At 33.0% G+C, this 18241-nt stretch overlaps 1 protein-coding gene across 1 annotated transcript in view; it reads left to right on the forward strand.

The window, feature by feature from the left end:
* The first annotated feature begins 10909 nt into the window (after nt 1–10909).
* Nucleotides 10910–18241, forward strand: part of LOC106469035 (adenylate cyclase type 1-like) — a 179939-nt gene continuing 172607 nt past the window's right edge. Inside the window, exon 1 of the mRNA XM_022398095.1 lies at nt 10910–12148. Coding sequence (XP_022253803.1) covers nt 11561–12148 — 588 coding nt within the window. The 5' untranslated portion in view covers nt 10910–11560. The remainder of the gene's footprint in view (nt 12149–18241) is intronic.

The raw sequence follows: 18241 nt of genomic DNA on the forward strand, positions 1-18241 counted from the left end.
CGGTGCCTACTGTTCGCTTGACTCAATTATCTCTACCTTCAATCTATATTTTCGATCTATCTATCTATGCCCTTCTATCGCTGGCTTTATTTGCAGGGCTTATATACTAACAAAGAGGGCGCCTGGCAAACACTCGGACATTCGCGAGGTTCCTCGATAAGTCATTATCCTTCTAGAAACTCCAGCGCGCATGCTCCCAGAGTCGCGTGACTTCCGCTGTCGTAACAATACTATATATTTGATTTTTAACTTGTTCCTTCGTTTACTATAGCTGAGATATTCGGAAAGCGTGAACTAAAATAGATTGTAAAGAGTGATGATACATAAACCTCGAGAGTGATTAAAATTATGATGATTCTAACTTTCGCAAACTAGTCCTATAGGGAAAATCTATAGCGTCATTTACAAGCCACCTTCTTTTCAAAGCTAGGTATTACAAAATCTGTATATGATAAAAGAAACTTGTTGATTTTCTTTGTAATACTTTTGTTAAATTATTACGTTTTTGTCTTGTCTCGTTATTGACTTTTCTTGGTCACCAACTTCTTTTACCTACTTTCCCCAAAAATTATTCAACTAGTTTTTATGATGTCAGAAAAACACGAAGGTTCAAGAAGTCTTGGTACAAGATGATAAAAATCCTATAACCCGAGCGCTTTCGAAGGGGCAAACTGAATAATTTTTACATACTTGTACTCGTCTCTCCTTTTCTAGTTTCATCCACTTCACCATCCCTTCCTTTACTTGCTGGAGTAATATGTGATAATTTGTATAGGATTGTACTTGATATAATATACAATATTCATTTTAAAATACGTATTTGATTCCGTGCTCAGACAATTTTATTTAATTATCATTGGACATCTACCAGTTCACGTAGGCTTTAATTTACAGAATATTAAGTATTCTGTTATGAATTATAACAAAGGTGTGCAACGATGATAGTCCAATTTCAACTTCATCTACTGACAGATAAACAAACTTCTAAGTATTTTTAATTTTCTGAATGTAACTCACTGTGTTCACACTTCCAACAGACCATTCATATGATTATAGAGGATGGAGACCATTAAAGATGGAAATATTTATTCTGGAAGTACAAATACCCCAGAGTGCTGGACCGATGTTAAGGAGGTTTTTTTTTCCAGAACCCATGCCTTCCAACTTCACTCCAGCTTACAGTGCATGTATACAATCAACACAGACCATATACCAGAGTAACGTCAATTAACAAGGAAAAAACTACATGGATTCTAGACCATAATGTATGGTACCTTTTTTTGAAATTGTTCATTGAAGACACTTTGGCATAGATGCATGAAAAGAACTAACAAAGTATTATGACACCTTGAGTGAAACATTACGCCAAAATAAAAGCAAACGATGATTACAAAACATAACAACCTTAAACTAAAAACAAAATGTTTCACAAAAAATAAAAAAACTGACAAAAAAATAAAGAAACATCACAAAATTACAAATAATTTGCACTAAATAGACATAACCAAATATGAAAATTTAAATTTCAAAATTATCATATTACTTTGGAAATAAAATAATGAGTTCTAGTCTGGTTTTCACATATTCTGAAAGGAATGAAAATGAAATCAGACCAAATCTTCGTCCAATATTAATAAAAATCAACATCTCTCTTGTAACAAGATATTCACAAAAATATAAAAATAATTTTCAAAAACATACTTATTAGGAGTAAAACAAATAAATTGTTTAAAAATAGTTAAACAATAAGAAACAGTAGCAAATAATTCAGGAGTAACAGGAACTAGAAAGTAATATAAATAATATGAGGTACAAGATTAAGAATGTTACAAAGTCATTCTAAAAAGCTATGTTTTGTGGGACAAAGGGCATAAATCAAAATTATGTGTAAGACTCACTTGGGCTCAACATTTAAAAGACATGCTGCGGCTCTACTGAGTTATCAGAGATATAAATCTCTTCTTACGGGTAAAACACTGTGTACAATACACCAATATATATATATTCAAAATCCTATTCAAATACGTGATTATTGATATTTTACCAGACTTTATTCCACTAAAGATATAGAATCTTTTGAACAGTACGAGGTGTAACAATACGAGCAGCACGGAATAAAATCATTGTGTTTCACAGTTTCAACTGAAAGGCTTTATCTTGTGCTGCGAAATAAAAACACGCAGACCATGAACTAACTAATAGTGAATTCTGAAACAACAAGGATAGTCAGTCTAATTGAATACTTAAAGCTTTATATTTTGCTTCTAAACATGCTATGCCCAATCTTCCTTCTTTGATAGGTAAATCAAGCCTGCTGGAAATTCGGAATTCAATATTGACTAATAATGTGTAATATTATCCCAGTGGGCTTAATCCACAGGATGAGAATTATACAATGTACAATGAAAATGATTATATCACTCCTGTAAAATCTCAACATTCTCATGACTCATGATACTAATGTTCATTTGTAAATGATGGATGTGCCAGTTTCAAGAAATGTTTGAGTATTACACAAATGAATTCAATTAAACCTCTCTGCATCTGAAGATTGAGCCTAATTAATAACTGTGGCAGATCGAAGAAGTAAGTTATACTGATGTTCAATGGCAACTTTAGCTGTTTGATATTGTGCAATACAATGATATTGGAAGAGTTATTTCTCAATGAGGCTGAAAAACTATTTTGCTTCTGACACAAAGTTAAACATTGAACTCTAGTGTGAGAAATACCCTCCTAAAAGAACCTGACATTTCACCTTTAATCCAATCCACTATGAAGTGTTAACAAGAGATAATAGTTTATCAAAAATACAAATCCTGGAGAATACATGATTGGAGCCTGAAAATTGGAGATGTGCTGGAGAACACTGCCTACGTAATAACCCTAATCCTGGAAAATAAAACTTAAAAGATATTTTGTTATATAAAAATGATCACGACGACACAATACTTTCCGTCCAGCCTATATAAAAATTAGCTTTTATCAGGACACACGGTGGTATATCTTAAAACAGGAAAATAGTTAATTAAAATTCGAGACGTTATATCTCAGGTATTTCTTAATGGATTGCCTTGAAATTTGGTAGGTGAAATAAGAGTCCAGTAGAGCATATCTACTGAAAATATATGATAGTTAACCACAATCCGAGCTACAGAAGGTAGAATTTCGCTATACTCTTACTCCTGTTAGTATCATTGTTGTTTTTTTGCCGGTTTTTTTTTCTTCGCAACAAAAGTACGAAAATGTTTTTGATAGAAAAACATAGTTAACTTTCATAGATTGTTTTAAAATTTTGTACACTGATAGATCTTTACAACCTACAATTAGGAGTTTCATTTCATGTAAATATAAGCCACATGTGCAAAGTTATTCAGGAAAAATCGCTCAAATTTAACGAAATTTTTAGTGCACGCCTACACAAAAAGTCACGTGAGCTATCAGTCTAACTTTTTTTACTACAGCTTCATCTAAGAATAAAAATGGACCGTTTTTACTATTTTGTCGTTCGGTTTAAAGACGGCTGATTTAGAGAAACGAAACTACAAGGTGAAAGGACGTGCAAAGACATAAGTATTGGCTAGGCCAAGCAAACTAGATTAGCAGTTCTAGCTCAAGTTTTCCAAATAATCATAGGAGTGGACGGTTATTACTGTTCAGTACAAATTTACTAAATTTTATGAAATTATCCTAATTAAAGAGCGTTTAGCGTCACGGGGTATTAGCAATTAACATAAATGATGATGCTTGATATGGCTGTACCGATTCCATGGGGCTGATGACAAGAAACTGTTAATCTAAATTTCCTGGCGTTAGTATAAAGGAAACTTTTCACACTAATTTAAAGAATAAAAACTACCACCGTATATTTCAAAGATTCTGGTTCGTCCTGCAAAGTAAATGTCTGTTTCGAATATTAGGGTTGCGATCCTAAAGCTAATGTTGGTTACTGTCAAGTGTCACTTTCGTATTTGGTGTGTTTTGTTGGTGTGCATTGACAAAAAGTCATGATATCTAATGAAAAACACCTTAGGTGTGAAAAAAAAAGGTGCGGCCAAAAGAGGACTCATCTGATAGCATTGATAATAATTTTACAGCAAATATTCCTTCATTAGTTAGCTTCGCCGCGTATTTTGTTTTACCCACCATCATGTCCCAAGTTGAATAATAAACGCTGCCTGGCTAACTAATGAATGAATATTGCTGTAAAATTCTTAACAATGCTATAAGTGAAGCTACCAGTTTCGCCGCCAATTTAATTTCATTTCTTTAATTAAGTCGCACGCTGAATCCTTTTTTGACCGCACCTTTTTTTCACGCCTAAGGTGTTTTTGATTAGATTTAATGTTACGTATATTGGAGTGTCTGATAGTAACAAGTTCCTTTATTCAAAAGACAATGTATTTTAATGCTAAAGTCCGGAAATCCAGCGGAACCTGAGATATCGAGGTGATGTCAATTAAATTATGATGTTTTAGACAAAAACTGCAGAAATCGGCGGTATTTGTAGAAAGGCCTCAGAGCACAGGAGAAATAGACTGGAACTGAAGTCAACAAAGATATTCGGAAAGGTATACAGGGAAGTGGTGAAGCTTCCTTGCTTGTTTTGTTGAGGATACGCTTTTCCTATGAATAGTGAGATTGGTCGAAACATTATAACACCCCCCCTATGGCTGAAAGATTAAGCATATTCTGAGATGGAATTTGAACCGAGGACCAGTAGATTGTTTGTCGAGTGCTCTAACGTACACAATGTTAAGCCAGGGGTTGGAAGAAAGAGGTCATATAAACAACTCATGAAGATTACAACTTCTGTTAATTTATATTTATCTTCTAGTACAAATGCATTTTCCAGTGAAAAGTCTACACCATTATCATATTTTTAATAGGACTTGTCATGTCCATCTATCACGAAATCACTTGTATGAAGTGAAACATACATATCTACTTCATCCACCTGTTTCTGGTGTCAGGTAATAAAACCTTGTGGAAAATATTTTCTCCTAACAAAGATGTGTTCACTTCCATCTGCTGGGGATGTGTGTTTTCTTTTGAAGATTCAGATTCTGTTTCAGATCCCTTTGTGAGTATTGAGTATTCTGATGTAATCAGTGTAACTAGATGGATTCTCTCCAGTTCTACCTCAACTGTTTGTGTTACTCTGAAGTAATATCTGTAATTCTGTTAAGTTTCTTATCAATTTTACCTATGATTTATAGTGTTTAAATCTGATTGTATAAAGCATTCATAATGTTCCCAAACAATATTATTTTATTCTTACAAGAAACTCATTTTCATGACGTGTCTGATCACTTTTGCCTTGTTACTTGTGGGATGGGGATTATCTTTAAACTCGATTTTCATGGAACCATACTATCCATATCTTATTGTGACACGGAAAGCAGATTATTAACTGTTAATACTATTTTTGATAAGCATAAACTTCATTTTGTTAATTCTTATGTACCAGACAAACAACCACAACTGTGGTCCTTCTTCTCTCATCTGGATTAACATTTAATATCGATGTCATATATTATTATGGGATGAGGTAGATTTACATTTTGTTTTAGATTCTCTATAAGATATGCCGGGGGAAATCATTTGATTGATGTTAAGGGGTCATGGGTCTTGGGGATATACTTTGGGATTTTGAATTCAATGATATGTGGTACCTACTATATCTATCTAATCTAAAGCACATTAGGTGTGAAAACAAGGTCCGGCCAAAAAGGATTCATTAGTTAGCCAGGCCACGCATTTTGTTTTACCCACCATCATGCCCACAGTTGAACAAAAAACGCGGCCTTGCGAACTAATGAATGAATATTGGCTGTAAAATTCTTATAAATGCTATAAGTGTAGCTACCAGTTTGGCCGCTAATTTTGATTTCATTTTTTTAAGTCGCACACTCAGTCCTTTTTTGGTCGCACGATTTCTTTCACACTTAAGATGTTTTTGATTAGATATCATGACTTTTTGTCAATGCACACCAACAAACCACACCAAATAAGAAAGTGACACTCGATAGTAACCAATATTAGTCTTAGGATCGCAACCCTATCATGTGGAACAGACATTTACTTTACAGTTTTACTATCTAAAACAGTATTAATTGTTTTCTTTATCTTAACGCCATGGAAATTAGATTAACAGTTTCTTCTAATCACACCCATGCAATCAGTACGGCCGTATCAAACATCACCATTTATGCTAATTGCTTAAGCTAATATCACGTGACGCTCAACGCTCTTTAATTAAAACAATTTCATAAAATTTAGTAAGTTTGTGCTAATCTAGTTTGCTTGGCCTAACCAATACTAGTGATTCTTTGGAAAACTTGAGCTAGAAACTGCTAATATAGTTTGCTTGGCCTAACCAATACTAATGTATCTGCACGTCCCTTCACTTTATATTTTTGCTTCTCTAAATCAACCGTCTTCAATCCGAATGACAAAAAAAATGATTCACTTTTACTCTTAGATGAAACTGTAGTAAAAATGTTAGACTGATAGCTCACGTGACTTTTTGGGTAGGCGTGCGCAAAATTTTCGTTAAATTTGAGCGATGAATTTTGTTGAATATCGTTGCATATGTGGCTTATATTTACATCAAATGAAACTTCTAATTGTAGGTTATAAAGATTTATCAGTGTAACAAATTCGAAAACAATCCATAAAAGTTAAGTATGTTTCTCTATCAAATAAATTTTCCGTACTTTTGGTGCGAAGAAAAAATAGGAAGAAACTCAACCAAAATTGGGGATGTAATATCTCAGGTATTTCTTAATCGGTGGCTTTGAAATTTAGTATGTGAAGTAAGAGACCAGTAGAGCACATCCACTGAAAATATGTGAGAGTTTGGGTCACCACAGTCCGAGAAACATAAAGTTGAAATTCACTAAACAATAACTCCTGTTAATAACATACAGTGTTTCCTGCAAGTTGGTTTTTCCTTTTCTTTTTTTGGTCGCAAGACACTCTAACGTATGTATTGATAACTTTACATTTGAAGCGAGTAGGAAAAACTTCATTTCTTTTATTCGGATTAAATCAATATGGATGAAAACACTAAATAAATAACGCTCTTGAAGAAAAACAAACAAGAATATAATATGGCATACATATTATGGTTATGCTTCTTAGTGAAATGTAAAAACAAATGATACTATTCATAAATGACTATTTAAGAAATAAATTAGTTGATAAGTTGGATACTTGTCATTTTTGGAATGAAATACTAAAATATACTTCATAGTTAAGTTAGGCAAAATATTTATTTATTTATTACTGGACAAATAACTATAAAATTCTGTGTAGGTTATATTAGCAACTATAAAAGGTCAAAATGATTGTTTCCTTTTATCCTGCCGGCATTAAGTCTTTTGCGTAAATGGATATCGTTCGTTACAAAAAGCGATTAAAGGATAATATTAATTTATAAACATTATATATCTATGACTAGGCAAAATCATTGTTGCAAAATGACGTTAATCACACTCGCTATACGTTATTATGCGAAGTAAGTATCCGATGACCAGTCATGCCATCTGAAATACAAACAGTTGATCATTCAGCCAATGCTCGTAAATGCAAATATGGTAGAGGTTGATTTACACCTTAATAGGTTTCAACATTTCATTTCAATGTGCCCCCCCCCCAGTGGCACAGCGGTATGTCTGCGAACTTACAACGCTAGAATCCGGGTTTCGATACCCGCGGTGGGCAGAGCACAGATAGCCCATTGTGTAGTTTTGTGCTTAATTACAAACAAACAAGCAAACATAATTTCAATATAGAGTAAGATCATCACGAAAAGCAAAGGTGACTTGGCACTGACGTTGCACGCTTAAAATCAAAATATTGATCAAATCTGCGGCATGATCGAAAACTTCTCTAGAAAAACTATTTCTTATGGTGTCTTATGATGAGACCCTTATGGTGTCTTAAAGCACTGGGCGAGATGTGAGGCATCCCACACAAGTTTGATGGGGCTAGAGTTCGATGAGCATGCAAGCCATCCCCTACACAAGCCATTTACTACACTTCAAGAAATGTGTCGACTAGCTTATCACAGTGAGATATCACTCATTACACTGAAATTAGGGCCAATTGAAGTAGCACACAAAATCACGAAGATGTGTAGAATATTATCCCTATAATGAGTAAAAATAAAGGCACCATCTTGCAATAAGAAAAGGTCAGTACATCTATGAATATTTGTCTTTACCCACATTAAACTTCCACCATTAACATATGCATCATGTTTCTGTATGATCTTTGGGGTTGGATGTGATTAAAGATTATTTCGAAATCAGTTTATACATCTGCCTTATGTGCCTTTAAAGATGCCACAAGGATTAACTTACTTTCTAACTTATAAAATTTTGTAATCGCCCGGCTAATCAATCTGTTTTAAGAGCTTACAAACATTGGTCTTTGTATTAATCGAAATTTATTTGTATAAGTGCCAGTTCTTAACTCTCGGTATCATTGAATCACTTGTATATTAATAATACGTTTCTCTAGTTCTGACAGTATTTTTATTTTTTACTAGAGAAGAAGTGCTTTTATGAGGATTTGTTTTGGTTTCAGAAAGGTCTTTTTCTTTTATTAAACTTTCTGGAAAATATAAATGTTTGTTCGTTTAGGATATTCTCTCAAAGCTACTCGAAAGCTATCTGCGCTAACCATCCCTAACTTTGAACTGATAGACTAGTCAGCTAGCCTACACAACCAACCATCAACTCTTGGGATACTCTAGTCGAATAGTGGAATTTGACCGTCACTCTCATATCACATACACGGCCCCAAAGTACACAACGCAATTATGCACCAACAGGATGCATACCAAGGACTCTTGTGTTTACAGTCCAGCATGCAACCCATTAGGTCACTCCCGGCCCAGACATGTATGAGATTATAAAACTAAAAAAAAATGTTGAAACTGTTTCATGAATGTAATGAGCTTTTAAGTGAAACCTATATTATAATTTAACATAACATTTTCATTAAATTGTTGAAAACTTTTCGGCATAGGAAAATAGTTTGGATATTCATTACCCTGAACATTTTTATGGCGAATAGTAATATCAATGTTAAAAACAATAAAAATAAAGTTTTTTTTAATTACATGTGTATTCATTTTTATAGATTATTATCGCACAAATAAAATCATAAAGCATGTTTATAATTTTTGTTTGAACAATATAGTAGGCTGTAATTAATTTGTAGAAAGATAATCTTAAAGTAATCATCAGTGCAAGCTGATCTCGTCATCTTGCATAAACAAACAGCGTGTAGTGTATTTTTCTATGAAGGTGTGTCAAAATGAAAGGCATTTCTTACGTTATACAATTATAACGCAACTGCAATGTACGCATTATCAAGCTGAGCTGTGAAAAGTGATACATTGTCAATCAGGTACTGACGAGAACACGTGACATAAAAGAGATGCAAATCTAAGCAAAATTAATTCAGCTTGAACGGTTAATTTTAAGGTTCATTAATTGTTGAATACATCCAAGTACACTCTTTCAAGAGTTCAAAGTAGAGCGTGTAGAATGTAAACAGAAATATCAGAAACATGTAATTTTACGTATATGTAACTTTAAATTATGGTTATGAAATGTTATAATCCAATATACGGGAAATAAGTGCAAGATCAAAAGAAAGGGACCGATTCAGTGTGAGTTTGAGCAAGGAATACAAAAGACAGGAGTTTAAGGAAGGAAGAAGTAGAAAAAAACAGAGAGATGTGAGAGAGAGAACGAATAAACTGAGAGAGGCGAATGAAAAAGGAAATATGCTGCCAATAAGAAACGAAAGCAATTTCTAAATCTATATGTTATTGATTATCAGTAATAAACACCAATTTGTTATGTTTACATTGGGAAATCAATTTCTAATAGGAACAAGTTTAACCTAAATAAATTCCGTAAATATAATAAGGGAAAACGAAGTGAGAGTACAGCACTATCGTAACACAATGACATCAGAGGACTGAGCAAAATCAATGAAGGAAAGAATAGTTTCATTTGCAGAATGAAACCTGTCTCATATTTATATAATTTGTATTTAACTTCATCTTATAAGGGTAAGCTGGGCACGATGCAAGACATATTCAGAAACTAGTAAAAATATTATTTATAAAACACAAGATTATTTTCACTAAATTATTATTTTGGAACATTTTTGAAAACTTATTTCTAACGTTTATTGGCTTTAGATTTTATCTCTATTTTTTAAATACATCAGATCGAGTTTCTAGTTCAGAATAAAATGAAACGCATAGCATGTAACCAGCCTCAAACTTGTTTCATTTAGAAGTTTCGAGCAAAGGTACGCAAAGGGCTGTCTACATATAGCCATCCCTAATGTTTACCTAATATACTAGAAGAAAGGAATCTAGCCAACAGCACTTGCCACCAATGCATGGGCTGCTCATGTCTGCCCATCTGAGTGGGATTTGAACCTCCATGAACTCAAAGTGTGGAGCATGTTTCGGGGCAAGAGGACGCGAACTTTGTATTCACAGTCTGTACACACTAATATTTTGGCCACGACCTGCCCTCTCGTCTTAGCTTCTGGTACCTATGAACTCATCACGGCAAATATGTTCTTATACCTACAGATATTTAGCAGAATTAATCCTCTCTAACAATCTGCTTGATCTCTGGGAAATTTTAGTTGCTACCTGTCGACAAAGAAACCATAAATATGATAATATATTCATAGCAGAAAAAGAAACAGAAAATGTTTAAAACTATTTTTTTAAATCTTTCCTGAGTTCACTGTCTTGTTATTGCTTAGTTATATCCACAACCTTGAGATGGCGTTGTGTGATTTTAGCACCCTTTAAAAACGTCACTTGGTAACGCATTTCACCCTGTTTTATAGCAAGCGCACTAATACCACGTGTAGTTTCGATCATGATACTGAACATGGAGTAACGCTTAACGCATTAAAATCATAGGAACATTCTTGCTTGAAGAAGAGATTATCGAAAATAGTTTTTCCACCTTAGTTACTATCCTGCATTCGTGGCTTTTCAAATGTTTGAAGACGTTGTAAGTTTCAATTGACTTAATTTCACAAAAGCATATTCGTTCCATATTTTCTTATTTTGTGAATCTTTTATCAGTTTTTGTTATCATTCTAAAGTTGTATTTTTGTCATCTGTGAGCTTTCAGTTTTGTTATCGTGATATAATTTAAAGTTGATTATATATCATTTACGTAACCAAGAACTGGAAAATCTGTGTATCTAGATAAATGAGAGATCATTGATAAAACTTGTAACTATTAAACAAACATTTCGATTAAGTGCAAGTAAGAAGTGAACAATTCTAAAAAAGACTGACAATCTTAAACATTTGTAAAAATGGCACTAAGAAAATAGTGAACCTAAAACAATTCAGAGCCAATTACCAATCCGGATATAACTCGGATTTTGTGTTTGTATTCTAGTTATACAGAATATTCAAGTGGTTTAGTTCGTCAAATCGGTAAACTTCTAATAAACTTATTTGGATCGTACTGCTGTAGTTGAGTTCCGAGCGATGGATAGCTCAATTAAAACAGTAAACGCACACAGAAAAGTGATATTTTCTCGACTGATCAATCGAAGACGTTTCGACAATGAAGAGTTAGAATCCTTGTACCAACGTTACACCTTTAAGATTCAACAATCCTCGATCGTTAGTGTTCTGGCATTGTTTATCTTCCTCACCGGAATTTTAACAATTTTACACTTTATCTTTGTTAAAACTGCTTCTGCTGCAAATTTGTACTTCATACTGCACTGTCTAGTTTTTTGCGCTATCTTGTGTTTCATCTATACGAAATGGCATAAAGACTCATACTTGCTGGCTTTGTGTTACGTGATCTTATGTTTCTTTGTAACCTTCTGCCTGGTTTGCATGCCAGTGGATCTCGGGACACGAGGAACATGGGGTTCAGGATCTTGGGGTGCACCACACAGTGCTGCTGATGGGGTATGGGAAATAGTTTATTGTTTATTTGTGTCGTATACTATGCTGCCACTGAGAACAAGAGTATCAATGACTCTTGGACTAGTTCTGCCGACTATCCACACAAGTGTGGCTTCAACAATGACACAAGAGTTCCCAGGACTATTGAAGCACCAGGTAAGTTTTAAGTTGGTCCGATTCTTTAGTGCGACTTAGAAGTTGGATGGTATAGTACTAAAAATGTTTTCTTTGTTTGTTGGATTTCGCGCAAAGTTTCTCAAGGGCTATATATGTTAGTTGTCCCTAATTTAGAAGTGACAGAGAAGAGAGAGAGCTACTCTTTTACCAATGAAAAGTGGGATTGACCGTTATGTTATAACATCTCCACGGCTGAAAGCGTGAGCATATTCGGTTATGTGATTCTAAGACGCGACCTTTAGATTGAGAGTCGATGGCCTTTACGACCAGGTCATTCCGGCTCTCCATACTTTAAATATACTTATTATAGATCAATGAGTAAAAAAAAAATCAATCTTGAATAGTATCTAGAGTACCCCTATAACATGTATCGATGTATATACACATTATTAATTAATTGATTCACTACAAAGTTTCAAAACTGAAATTCCTCACTGATTTTCATTCCTTGTTGATGTTACGGTATTGGAGTGTTTGATCACCACAACTTCTTTATGATTTGTGCAATAAATGTCATCAAAGTTTTATAAGCCACAGCTAACTATTTTCTCAGAACTTTACATATGAACGACAAATATAATTTAGTTTCTACGGAATAGTTGAATGGAGGTTTAATATTCTCTGAGTTTTCGCTTTAAGTTAAATTAATTTATATAATAACTGTGCCTCACGGTTTATTTAATGTTTGCTGTTATTTGATAATGGTTATGAAGTTTCTTGCGCTCTACAGTTTTTTCTGTAATTTTCTGTTATTTATATTATCCGTTTGTCTGATCGCCCATTATTTGACCCTTAAAACTAGAGTAATAACACTTGGTGTGAAGTGGTTCTCATTCTTCATTTAAAGATTTTATGAAGCTTTTTTTTTCTATACGGAACAATTCAACTTTCTTATGCCTACCCTAATCCGCACGTACGAGTATTTAAATTATTCCACTGAAATCACCCGAAAAAGGGCAGCGATTACTTTTTCTGGAAAGATATCATTAGCTTACAAAGGAAATGATTTTCAATGCACAGCGCTCTTTCAAGTCAATGCGACAAAGCTGTTTTAATTAAAAATCAATATCATCAAGTATCTGCAATCTTTTATCATCTCTTAACCATAAAATCCACCCCAAATTAGCTCATTTTTAAAATAAGGACAGGTTTTAAAAAAATTGTCACAATAATAATTTTAGAAACATTCAATTGCCGATGATTTAGTATTCAACTCTGGTTTCAGTTTGTTGAAGGCTAAGGTTTCTTTAATCCTTGCATCTTACACCTTTGTTATTGAAACTACGTATTATTTCAAACTTCTTTTTGTCTGCATTCCTGTCACATTCTTGGTTTAGATACATTTAGGTGTTTGAAGAATTATCATCACTTCACTTTCTCTTTTATATGCTGTTCTAAACAAAATAATCTCGTCCGCATCAGGAACAAACATATTAATAAAAATGTAAACGCGTTGAATTTTATGAATTTTCTCCTTTTTTAAAGAAAAAAAGTTATATTTTCTTAATACTGATTTTAAAGCTTAACATACTGAAACTTGAGAATAGTTTGATTTCAAGATATTTTGATTTTATTTCCAAGTAACTATCCAGATAATTCTAAACCTGTTAGATACCATAAATATGTTAACGTTACCTTTATTATTTTTAAGAAGAAAGAAGATGTAAATATTTTCTTGGATAAAAACAAACAATATCCTCTTATCACGATTACAATGGAAGAAAGAAATAGCTCAAACTTTTGTTTTTTTGGATCTTGAAATTAAAAACTATGTCGATTATTTGTAAATAAGAAGGTATCGTAAATCAACAAATATAGCATTGTATGGCCATGTTGTAACTTTCTAGTTGTTAAGTATAAGGTCAATTTGATAAATATCTTATTTTATTGAACTTCTAAGGTCAATTGGATGAATGTCTTATTATATATAGCTTCTCATATTGCCAGTGACTGTGAAAAATGTAGTCTTAAGAAATTGTTTTCATCTATCGTTACTCAACAACATTTAAAAATGTTTATTAAATGGTGTGTACACTCGTCGTAAAGTTAACTATGATGTTCCAAAATTGTCACCTTTCATCAGTCAACCATGCATCGTTTATAACATCGTATAAAAGAGCATCTTAAAACTATTGCTGGTAATTATTTAAACGTCTAAAGACATCTAGACCAAATATTGTGATGTAACTTCAAATTAAAAGAAGTATATAGTTCCGACAAAGAACAGTATGTAAGAATTAAAGAAACGGAAACCAAAATTGAATGCCAAAACACAGCAATAAGCTACAATGGCATATGAAGAAAGGTGTTTTAAATCATAAATTCAACTCACAGTACTGCCAGAAGAATTTGCAAAAGTTAGTAATATTTTGAATAAACCTTCTTTTGTGTGGGTCTGCTTCGAAAATTTGTTAAAGTAATAAAAGATCACAAAAAGTGTATTGGTGTTGTATATTGAGATCTTATCAGATATTTCTGAGAAATTATAATTTATTGGATTACGTTATGGTCTTTAACGTTTCTTAAGAAGTACATCCGTAGATATTTATTTACAGTTGAATAGTCGATGACTAGTTTGATATGTTGGGCATCATAGATACTCTTCATTAAAACATTTTCTAAATTTCAGCAAATGATTGTCGTGGTTCATTTTATGTACCTTCATTGGATTCAATGGAAAAAAAACTCAACTTGGATCAAATCTAGAATCAGAAGACTCGGATAGAGGGCTTATTAAATGCTAGAGAGAAAAAAGCATATGGTGTTAAAACAGAGCTCAAAATTCACCCCCCCAAAAAAAAACGTGCAGAAACCCTCATCCCTCATATTTCTTATATAACTATCACAAATCTAAAAATATAATACAAATAAAAACACCTTATGAGCTACAAATAATCATTATTTCATAACATAATGGTTAAATAATAAAAAATAAAATATATTGTATTGAAAATATTAAATGAATTTAAATTTGTTTTGTGTAGTCTTTACTGGTATTTTGAATTAACTGTTACCTTTATACGTAAAAACATTTTCTATAATATCCCAGTCTGATATTGCAATGAAACTAAATGAAAGGACTGACTGTATTACTGTGAGTTTGGAATTCGTCATCGAGTATATGAACTTTTGGACATCTGATGGGGCTATTTCCTTACTATTCCTTGGACCAATGAAATCGATCAAAGGGACATCAGTGTATTTACAGATTGGAAAACATCGACGTAATCTTAAACTATGTCTTCAAATAAATTGTAGAAGCAAAACTCAAAGCTTAAAACACAATTTCTTATCTACCTTATATGTACGTGGAAGCACCAATAAAGTAATATGGCTTAATATGCTAAGAGAAATATTATATATATATATGTAATTCACGTATTCGAGTGCAAATTAACAATGTGCTGATCAGAGGGCTTTTGAGTGTTCTTTACAATTTTTTTTTTAATTTGAAAGATAAATTTGATTTTTTCATTCTTCTCTAATAGTTATTATTAATCTAATCAAAAACACCTTAAATGTGAGAAGAAGAAAAAAGGTAGTGTCCAAAAATGCATTAAGAGTGCGACTTAAAAGAATGAAATAAAAATTGGCGGCCAAACTGTACATACACTTATAGCATTGATAAGAATTTTAGAACAAATATTCATACATTAGTTAGCCAGGCCGCGCTTTTTGTTCAACTTGGGGCATGATGGTGTTTTTGATATCATGACTTTTTGTCAATACACACTAACAAGCCACATCATATAAGATAGTAACCAACATTAGCTTTAGGATCGCAACCCTATATTAAATGCTTTTTTCTTTTTCTGCTCTAAACCAACCGCCTTTAATCCGAGTTACAAAAAATCTAAAAACGGTCCACTTTTAATCTTAGGTGAGCTGTGGTAAAAATGTTAGGCCGATAGCTGATGTGATTTTTTTGGCGCATGTGTGTGTGTGCAATACCTTTCGTTAAATTTGAGCGGTTTTTGTTGAATAACTCTGCACATGTGGCTTATAGTTACATCAAATGAGTCTCCTAATGATAGGTTTATCAATGTACCAAATTTGAAAAAAAAGAAAAAAGTTAAATATATTTTTCTATCAATTAAAGTTTTCATATTTTTGGTGCGAAAAACAAAATAGGAAGAAACTCAATCAAAATTGGAAATGTTATGTCTCAGGTATTTCTTAATGAATTGCCTTGAAATTTGGTGCATGAAGTAAACGTCCAGTAGAGCATAGCCGTGTGTCTTGATCTGAACAGCTTAAATTTTAGTATTCTGTACGTGCTAGTATGAAACTATTGAAGGAGTTGGAATGTCAAGCCCAGGAGATAAAAATTTCAATTATCACCCCCAGAGGTACGTTTGCAGTAACCTTTTCCATTTTTCATTTTCTTATCTTAATTTTGTATTCGTTTATTAGCAAACTAGCTTGAGCATCTATATCTGCTCACGATTTTTGTATATTATTTGTTTGTTTTTATAGTTAAGCAAAAAGCTACACAGTGAGCTATCTCTGCTGTGTCCAACTCCTGTATTGAAATTCGATTTTTTGTAATTTTGTTTCATCTCTCGGGTTTGCGAACAGGAATTCAAACTGATAATGGTGTATCTGCATCATTGTGTGAGTACTACCTCAATAAATACCACTCTTACTAGGACACCTTTTTACATTTGCACAATGTAGTTTGCAACCAATCTTTGTTTGTCTTTTCTTTATGTGCAAAACTTGTTCATTTTCGCCGGATCGCAAAATATCCCTATCATGGAAATCTGGATTTTGAAGCTGGCGAGCCGATTTTGAGTCTGTGCAGTCCCACAAATTATCCTCCGCACTTTCATCTGTAGGTGCGTTATAAGAGTGACAGTCAATCCATTCACATGTGTGGTGTTGTACTGTTGACTATCTCCTTTCCTTCTAGTCAGAAACTCAAAATATAGCGACGACAGCATGTAGCCTTAGTAGTTTGTCATAAATACAAATATTTATTTTGACTCGTTGTTGAATTTTATTTAATATATAAAAACTAAGAAGATGTTGTTTACCTTATCTCTCCTTTAAATATTATCATTTACATACGCTTCCTTATTTACATATTTGTGCATGGTGTTTAGTTTCATAATAATCGCTGCTCTATTAATCATATTTGTGTATATGCATACATATATATATTCTTAAGTACGTGATGATATACAAACATGTATAGCTGCTTCGATTATATTTCATGAGACACTAAGTAGTATACGGTATATTTGCAGACGCCCGTGAAATTGCTGTTGAGTTCATTAGTACGGCAAAAGATACTAATAACTTGAGTGGCTAGGCTTCTTTACAACTGATCTTATTTGTAGCCAAGAAAGTGCTGTAATAATGAATAGAAAGTTCAAATGTAGGCTTTAGAATAGTTCCCTCATAAATTTTTTTAGTACCATTTTATTATATGGATACTTTAGAAGAACATTCGTTCAAGAGAATCTTCAGTATAGCATTCTCATTGTGAAAGTAGCCTAGATACCAATTAGTTTGACCTTTATCACGATTCGGATTCAAAATTTATTATGTTATAAGATAATAATGCATAATAATGTTTACATACATCTTCAATTCCATACGTGAAAAATATTCGAAATATATTGCCAATGTTCTTAGGCTAAAATTGAAATTTTTGATTTTAAAAATGATCATACTGGAGAAGAGATCGATAGTAGTTCATGTGCAAAACATAAAATTGTACAGATAAGTTTAAGATTTAAACTCATAGATAGACTTTCCTGGAAAATGAGTTCGTCTACTTTTATTTTATGGTAATTTTAATAACTGAAACTAAAATTATCGTCACTGTTGAAAACCTAGCCCGGCATGGCCAGGTGGTTAGGGCACTCGACTCGCAATCTGAGAGTCGCGGGTTCGAATCCCAGTCTCACCAAACATGCTCGCTCTTTCACTGCTATACACCTGGAAAAAAGTTAAGCACCCCCATGTTTTTTTCAAGTGATTCAGATTCGACGTTCTTGTGACTGATTATAAATTACCATTCAATCTAAACGTGTTTATCAAATGAAATTATGCATTATTGGGCAC

Source organism: Limulus polyphemus, unplaced genomic scaffold, assembly GCF_000517525.1.
Source record: "Limulus polyphemus unplaced genomic scaffold, Limulus_polyphemus-2.1.2 Scaffold3, whole genome shotgun sequence".
Lineage (NCBI taxonomy): Eukaryota > Metazoa > Arthropoda > Merostomata > Xiphosura > Limulidae > Limulus > Limulus polyphemus.